This window comes from Cucurbita maxima, unplaced genomic scaffold (genome assembly GCF_002738345.1).
Source record: "Cucurbita maxima cultivar Rimu unplaced genomic scaffold, Cmax_1.0 Cma_Scf00047, whole genome shotgun sequence".
Classification (NCBI taxonomy): domain Eukaryota; kingdom Viridiplantae; phylum Streptophyta; class Magnoliopsida; order Cucurbitales; family Cucurbitaceae; genus Cucurbita; species Cucurbita maxima.
The window spans coordinates 246133-254338 of record NW_019272063.1 but is presented as its reverse complement, the minus strand read 5'-3'; the positions used below and the strand labels follow the sequence as shown (position 1 = coordinate 254338).

General features: G+C 39.4%; 2 protein-coding genes across 4 annotated transcripts in view; both read left to right on the top strand.

Moving 5' to 3' along the window:
- Window positions 1-176: 176 nt before the first annotated feature.
- On the top strand, window positions 177-5506 carry LOC111470709. Of its 2 annotated transcripts, XM_023116301.1 has the most exons (11): window positions 177-245; window positions 314-443; window positions 545-678; window positions 972-1174; window positions 1430-1723; window positions 2650-2708; window positions 2801-2837; window positions 3091-3162; window positions 3252-3402; window positions 3493-3624; window positions 4838-5506. In XM_023116301.1, the coding sequence occupies exons 2-11, from the start codon at window positions 314-316 to the stop codon at window positions 5225-5227; spliced, it is 1602 nt and encodes a 533-aa protein (XP_022972069.1). In that variant the 5' UTR covers window positions 177-245; the 3' UTR covers window positions 5228-5506. The 2 variants fall into 2 exon arrangements, with proteins under 2 accessions (XP_022972069.1, XP_022972070.1); XM_023116302.1 differs by lacking the exon at window positions 3091-3162.
- A 1511-nt stretch (window positions 5507-7017) lies between these two features.
- LOC111470894 overlaps window positions 7018-8206 on the top strand; it is a 1719-nt gene continuing 530 nt past the window's right edge. Inside the window, exons 1-2 of one of the 2 annotated variants that reach the window (XM_023116553.1) lie at window positions 7018-7315; window positions 7773-8169. In XM_023116553.1, the coding sequence (XP_022972321.1) occupies window positions 7091-7315; window positions 7773-8129 (582 nt within the window). In that variant the 5' untranslated portion in view covers window positions 7018-7090 and the 3' untranslated portion in view covers window positions 8130-8169. Of the gene's footprint in view, window positions 7316-7772; window positions 8175-8206 lie in introns of both variants that reach the window. The other variant, XM_023116554.1, reaches the window with a different exon arrangement.

The following is an 8206-nucleotide window of genomic DNA, read 5'->3' as shown; positions in this document are numbered from 1 at the left end:
TTTTTTTTCCTCCTAAAAAGTGGGAGATGTTGAGATTATTATTGAATTCTCTAAGATTTCGTGAAGAATTTTTTGAAAAAATTCAATTTCTAATGTATTGGGTTTTGGATTTTAAATCAGTTTTTGTTCCTTTCTTGTAAATTTGGTCATTCTGTTTCTTAAAACCAACTTCACGAAGCAAATCTTTTTTCACTTTCTTCCCCATTTTCTCTGCTTCCAATCTAAACTACTAATTCCTTTAACAGGTAGGCTGTTTTTTAATTAAAAAAATATACATTTTTTATGATTAAAATGTTTTTTTTTCCCTCTCCAGATGATGGGATCAAGAAATGGAGTTAAAGGGTTCATAATTCCTCTGATTTGGATGTTCATCAGTTCATCCTGGATTTTCCCGGAAACTGTGGGACAGAAAATTTCATCCTCCAGCTCTCTAATACAATATGGTAAAAATGGAGTCTTTTTCAAAAAGAATTAATCATCAAAGGAAGAACCTGTTGGGTTTGAAACGATTTTGAGTATCATTTTGGTGGGGGGTTTCTTGCAGGGAGAGATTCTGTGCAGAGAAATGATGGGTTGGAAGCACTTGAGGAAGAAGATAATACGGTTCGAGTTGATCCTTTGAACCATTTCAAGATGTATAGAGGTGGATATAACATCACCAACAAACACTATTGGAGTGTAAGTTCTCTTTCTCGAGTTGGGTTCGATTAAATTATGAAACTTTTTCGACTAACTTATTTGTTTGAGTCGTAAACTTATCAAAGTCGAAGAACTTTATCTCGATAGCTCAATTCAAACAACTTAAATCAATCGAACAATGAAACATGTAGGATGAGTAAAGATCTCTAATATAGATACTTATGAAAAGAGACAATATCATTCTTAACAAGTTCAAGTTGGTTTGGTTCAATCAAACTACACTGTTAATGTTTTTACGGTGTCGACGTTTTCGTGTTCTTTGTTCTTTTCAGTCAACAATATTCACAGGAGCTACAGGGTATGGGATTGGAGTGGCCTGGCTTGTGTGTGGAATAGCATATGGAGGATTTTATGCAAAAACTTTGTGTTGTGGCAAGAGAAGGGGCAAGGGAAAGTTGAAGAAAATTTCACATTGTGGGCACAAATTTTACCTATGGACCTTTCTTTTGGCTACTTTCTTCACAATTTTGGCTATGTAAGTGTTTCGAGCACTCAAAGTAGGTTGATTTTAAAGTACCATGGCTAGTTTTACTAGACAAATATTAGTTGGTTTGACACGATATAATAGATAACTGGTCGAACGAAATAGACAAAACACTGTTTAATCCCGACATATTCAATAAACACGACATAACTCATTCGCTTATCGATATCAAGAGTTAGTTAGAAGTATACGGAATCATAAACGAACGATCCAAAAATTGTATGAATGTATGATGTGTGTGGGCAGGGTGGGATGTGGATTGGTGATTGTAGGCAGCAGTAGATTTGATAGAGAGGCAAAGGATGTGGTGAAGATCATAATAGAGACAGCCAATGGGGCATTAAACACTATACAAAACACAACTTCAGCTATGAAAGATATGATTCACAACTTAGAAGCTTCTAAAGGAATTGGAACTCATGAGGAGGCAGCTGCTACAACTTTGACTTCTACCTCTCACACACTTGATGCTCAAGCTGCAAATATTCAGTGCCAAGCCAACAAGAACAGGCGCTTGATCCACAAGGGCCTCAACATAATGTAACTCTCTTCTCCTACCTCGTTTTTCAACTTTTAGTTTCATATCTAATAGATTTTTCGTTTAAGAAAGTCCTTTACGACCCTGTCATGCATAGTCATCTCTTCCTCGACGTTCTTTTAGAACGGTTGTATTCATGTTGTGCCTCCGAAGGGAAGAGACTCGCGATGTAGCTACCGAAACTTTGTAACAGCCTAAACCCACCATTAGTAGATATTGTCCTCTTTGGCCCGTTATGTATCACCTTCAGCCTCACGGTTTTAAAATGAGTCTACTAGGGAGAGGTTTCCACACCCTTAGTAGGAATGTTTCGTTCCCCTTTCCAACTGATGTAGGACCTCACAATCCACTTCCCTTAGGGGCCCCGTGTCCTCGCTAGCACACTGTCTGGTGTCTGACTCTGATACCATTTGTAACAATCCAAACCCACCGCTAGTAGATATTGTCCACTTTGGTCTGTTACGTATCACCATCAGTCTCACAGTTTTAAAATGCGTCTACTATGGAGAAGATCTAGCCCTACTCCGATCAGTGCCTCACACCGTCCAGTGACTAGTTCTAATAACATTTGTAAGAGCCGGTGACTGGCTCTGGTCGGAGTAGGGCTAGACCCTCTCCATAGTAGACGCGTTTTAAAACCGTGAGGCTGATGATGATATGTAACGGACCAAAGTGGATAATATCTACTAACGGTGGACTTGGACTGTTACAGACTTCTTCAGGTGGAACGTAGTCAAGATCATCTCCAATCAAGGCCTCGCCTCTTAGATCCCTAAACTTGACTTTCTAACATCCCGTTTGATAAACATTTGGTTTTTGAAAGTTCTTCCTTTACAACAGTTGTCATATTTATTAACGAAACATCTGAGCTTTTACCACTATCTCATAATTTGATAAATATATTGAATGGATGTGTGTATGGGTGCAGGTACATAGCGACTATGGTTACAATTTCCTTGAATCTGGGAGCTGTAATTGGTCTGTCTGGTGAGTTTGGGTGGTTTCTTAAAAACATCAAAAAGACAACTAAATCTGTTCAATAAGTGTTGATCAAAAGCTCACTTTTCTGATATTTGCAGTATTTGGGATCCTCAGATTACATAGACTATTTCACAGGTAAGCATCGATATCCACTCCGTCACGAGAAATTTCTCGAGAATGAGAAAGAAACTGTAAAAGTATTTCAAATTTGTACTCCGTGATTAAAAGGAGCTATGCACATTTCAAATCCACGTCTAATAGTATTAAGAGGCATCTATGCTATCCATGTTTCTGTCCCGGGTTTCCGGGAGCATTCGTGCATCGACTTCTAACAAAATCCAACCAAACACAACAGATAACACGACATCCTTAAACATTTTTCTTGCAGCTTCATTCTTCTGTGCTGGTTTCTAACAGTTGTGTGTTGGATGTTCTTTGGCTTGTATCTTTTCTTGAACAAGTAAAACTCTCTGCTATATTTTGAAGAACAAGATTTAGTTTGTTCATAAAAACAAAGAAGTCATATTGTTTTTGGTTGTTTGGTTTCAGTTTCTCAGTAGACAGTTGCAGAGCTCTTGAAATGTTTCAAGAAAATCCCAACAACAATAGCCTCAGTTCTATTCTCCCATGTGAGCAACTGCTGACTGCCAAATCAGCTCTAACTGATGTAAGCTCAGAGATTTATGATCTTGTTAATCAGGTAATGCTTTTTTGTTTATCTTTTTATGTTATTTTTCTATTGGCAGGTCAAATTACCCTTTGAACCTTTGAATTTCTTTTGTTTTTGCAGGTCAACACACAAATTTCCGTATCATATCCAGACATTGGTTTGGTCTGCAATCCTTTCTCAGAACCTCCATATTATGAATATCAACCCGAAAACTGTGCAATGAACACCATTCGTATCCGAGATATCCCCAAGGTAAATATGTTTGGACGTACGTACTATGTTATTGTTCTCTTTAGGTTTCAATATGTAACAGCTCAAGCCCACTGCTAGCAGAAATTGTTCTCTTTGAGTTTCTACACGAATGCTTCGTTCTCCTCTCCAACCGATGTGGGATCTCACAATCCACCCCCGTAAAGGCCAAACGTCCTCATTGGCACATTGTGTGGTGTCTGGCTTTGATACCATTTGTAACAGTCAAAACTCACTGCTATGAGATATTAGTCCTCTTTGGCCTTTCCCTTCTAGGCTTCCCCTCAAGGTTTTAAAAGCGTGTCTGCTAGGGAGAGGTTTTCACACCCTTATAAGGAGTGTTTTGTTCTCCTCTCCAACCAATGTGAGATCTCACAATCCATCCCCTCTAGGAGCCCAGCGTTCTCGCTGGTACATCTCCCGGTGTCTGGCTCTAATATCATTTGTAATAGCCCAAGCCCACTGCGAGCAGAAATTGTCTTCTTTGGCTTTCCTTTTCAGGCTTCCCCTCTAGGTTTTTAAAACACGTATGTTAGAGAGAGGTTTCTACACTCTTATAAGGAATGCTTTGTTCTCTTCTCCAACCGGTATGGGATCTCACAATCCATCTCCTTGGAGGCCTCTCACACCAGTGTGGGATCTCACAATCTATCCCTTGGGGACCTAGCGTCCTCGCTGACACACCGTTTGGTGTCTAGTTTTGATACTATTGTAACAGCCCAAACTCACTACTAACAGATATTATCCTCCCTGGAATTTCCCTTTCGGGCTTTCCCTCAAGGTTTTAAAAACGCGTCTGCTAGGAAAAGATTTCTACACCCTTATAAGAGTGTTTTGTCCTCTTCTCCAACCGATGTGAGATCTCAAAATCCACCCCCTCTAGGAGCCCAGCGTTCTCGTTGGTACAGCTCCTGGTGTCTGACTCTGATATCATTTGTAATAGCCCAAGCCCACCGCGAGCAGAAATTGTTCTCTTTGGGCTTTCCCTTTTAGACTTCCCCTCAAGATTTTTAAAACGCGTCTAACAGGGAGAGGTTTTCATACTCTTATAAGGAATGCGTCGTTCTCCTCTCCAACCAATATGGGATCTCACAAAATCTATATGGTTTCACTTTAAGTTTCTACCTAAAAAAGCATCGAACAAAGCGATATTTGTTGACATTTCCATCGATACCGATACCAATACCAATCTCTATGGACATTGTTATTCTTTCAGGTGCTAAAGCTACTCACGTGTTCTGATGAAAGCAATGGAGGGTGTGAGAATAGGCAGTTCATGTCGAACTCAGAGTACAAAACGGTGGAGGCTTACACAAACTCAGTACAAGATTTCTTCAATGTGTATCCAGGCATGGAAAGCCTTGTGAACTGCCAAACAGTGAAGGATGCGTTTTCAAAGATCTTAGAACACCATTGCAGGCCTTTGGAGAGCTATGCCAACATGGTTTGGGCAGGCCTTGTGTTTGTCTCAGTTGTTATGCTGTGTTTGGTTTTGATTTGGACAATTTCAGCAAATGTTGAGCATAAACTTCACCCTTCAGCAGATGCCTCAGTACTGCCCAATTCTTCAACTACTCCAAGGATGATGGAGATGTCTACCCTTTGAGATCTTAGCTCGTGTTCTAAATTAGGATAGAATCGATCAGTGATCCGAAGAATCTCGCATAAGCGAGTTCTCGGTATGTCTAGGTTAGACCCGACACATATTTTTCTTTACACGTCGGCTAAATTATACAAAATATTGCTTATGTATATAAAGCATTTCAGTTTTGTCTATGATTTGAAACTTGTTAAACTACAACCAAAATTGGGAGACTATCATTGGTGTTCATATTATGTTCATATAAACTAATATGATCCGCCTAATTAGGGGCATGATTCTTTGGAACAATCCAAGCCCACTGCTAGTCGTTATTGTCCGCTTTGGCTCGTTACGTATAACCTCAACCTCATGGTAAACACGCCTACGATGGAGAGGTTTTGTAATAGCTCAAGCCCACCGCTAGCAGATATTGTCCTCTTTGGGCTTTTCAAAACGCGCCTACTAGAGAGAAGTTTCTACACCCTTATAAAGAATGTTTCGTTCTTCTCCACCCCTTTAGGGCCCAACGTCCTCGATAGCACTCGTTCCCTTCTCCAATCCACCCGGTTGAGCAGTTAGATTCTTGTATCAACCTCAAACACAAACACAGGATGATGAATCTCTGAGATGAATGGGTTGTTTCAGTTTCTGAACCTTTTCCTTTGACCAAATTTGTGACTGCTACCTCTTCACTCATTGCTATATGTTTTTTTTAAACAGAAGAATAGTGAAAAGAACAGTTGGGAAGTGAAGAAACAGACAAAAAACAAAGAAGAAAACATGATGATGGGTTAAAAAGGTGAAATTCAAATGGGATAAGAAAGCAAGAATTTAGGAATCCACACAAAGAAGGTTTTAAGTTTGGGACAGAGAAACGGTAAGAAAGAGAGGGGAAAAGCGATGGTAAATTTATTGTAATAATCACGAGAAAGCAACATGAACATGAACATGAACATGAGTGGCAGAGTTGGGTCTTTCTCTCTTCTTTTTTCTTCTGCTTTTGGAATCTTTTCTCTGAAACTATTCTCTGTCACTCCGACATTATCTCTCCCTCCCTCTCTCTCCCTAATATTCCTTCTGCCATCGACATCCTCCCAAAACTCATTCTCGGAATCTGACTTTTTATGCTCTCGAATCTTTCTCTCAAGCCATTCTCTACCCTTCAGACACTCCATGTCTCTCTCCTTCATCTATAAGATTATGTTTGAGAGTGATGTTTGAGAGTGTTTCTGACGAATCAAACAGTTTCTAATCAAAGAGTTTCCACACCCTTACAAGTCGGCTCAGTAGACATCTCCTTTTCCTTCATAAGTTGTTCCAGAATGCCCACTCTATGATGTTCATTTAACTTCATACAATCGTCTCGCTCTCCTAAATAGGATGAACATTTTATTCGTGCCATCTCCAACTCGACCCTAACATCATCTCATTGCATCCCTACTTGTTAAAATAGAAAGTTTTGAAATATTTTAATTAATTTAATCAAAAAGATTTAATCGAAAATCATGTTCTATAGGATAAGAAAAGAAGAGACAACAATGTTGGAGAAAGCTGCGGCATTCTTTTTGGTAAATGCGTTTATTTTTTCCAATCACCTTTCCCGAAAAATAGAACAAAATCCACGCGGTCTCTCCGCGCGTGGACGTGCAATTCCCATGATCACATAATGCGTCCACGGATGATGGTCGACAAGACGTCCTGGACCCCAACTGAGTTGTTCCGGTAAGATTCCCACGCGCGTAAGCCTCCTCTTCACGCCCACACATTAATTAATGAATTAATTATTAAAAAAAAAAAAAAGTTGTTAATTTCCATCTCCCATTTTCTTTCTTTCCTTCTGGTTCCTTCATTTGTTGCTCATGTTCTTAAAGCTTTGGTGGGTTAGTAATGAGTACACCTCCAAATATGGCAACAATCACAGCCGCCTTAGAACGCTCTCTTCAAAACTGTTCCTTAAGCCGCCACCGCCGCCGCCGCCATCATGATCATCATCAGCAACAACAACATGCCCCAAATTCCTCTTCTTCTCATCTTCTTCAACCTCCCACCACTTTGGACCTCAACTCCCATATCTCTCTCCCTTACCACTGGGAGCAGTGTCTCGATTTAAAGGTTATTTTTTTCTTCTGGGTACAGTAGTGTTGTCAGGATGGAATTTAGAGAATCATCATGAGTTTATAAGCATGGAATATATCTTTATTGGTACGAGGTTTTTGGGGAAGCCCAAAGCTCTTCTAGGTTATGTTTGAGTATTGTTGGGAGAGAGTCTTAAATTGGGTAAGTCAGGGAATGATCGTAAGTTTGTAAGTAAGGAATACATTTCCATTGATGTAAGACCTTTTGGAAGCCAAAAGCAAAGTTATGAGAGCTTATACTCAAAGTAGACCGTAGTTATTTCTACAAAAACTTATTAAGGTTTCGTGTTTGGGTATAGGATTCATTGAAAGGAAGGAACTTTAAGGGGTTTTTTGAAATTTTGTTTAATGGGTTTTGTTTAAATGTGAAGGGTTGCTTATAATTTGAAGAGAATATGGAGAATGTGAGGTTTTTTGTTTGTTTTTTTTGGCAGACGGGGGAGATTTACTACATAAACTGGAGGAATGGAATGAAGGCGAAGGAAGATCCAAGGTCTATCACAGAAGATCATTATAGTGAAGATTACTATTACTTCGACGACGACGATGATAGCGACGAGTCGTCGACGGAGTCATCTAATAACAACAACAAGAACAACAAGAACTATGCAGCAATGGAAGAACAGGAAGAACAGGAAGAAGAAGAAGAAGAGGAGGAGGATGTGTTGGTGGTGGCAGGTTGCAAGAGCTGCCTAATGTATTTTATGGTGCCAAAGCTTGTTGAAGATTGTCCAAAATGCAGTAATGGTCAGCTTCTTCATTTTGATCGCTCTGAAAATGAAATTCCATGAATGACACAGCTTTCCACTTGCTTTTCTTTCTGGGTTTTTTTTTTTTTTTTTTTTTTTTTTTTTTTTTTTTTTTTTTT

Excerpts from the sequence above, each read along its gene's own strand:
- LOC111470709 (XM_023116301.1), top strand. The coding sequence starts at position 314 with ATGATGGGATCAAGAAATGGAGTTAAAGGGTTCATAATTCCTCTGATT. Across the intron at positions 2,838-3,090 it reads TTACATAGACTATTTCACAG|CTTCATTCTTCTGTGCTGGT; the intron begins GTAAGCATCGAT and ends TTTTTCTTGCAG. Across the intron at positions 3,163-3,251 it reads TTGTATCTTTTCTTGAACAA|TTTCTCAGTAGACAGTTGCA; the intron begins GTAAAACTCTCT and ends GTTTGGTTTCAG.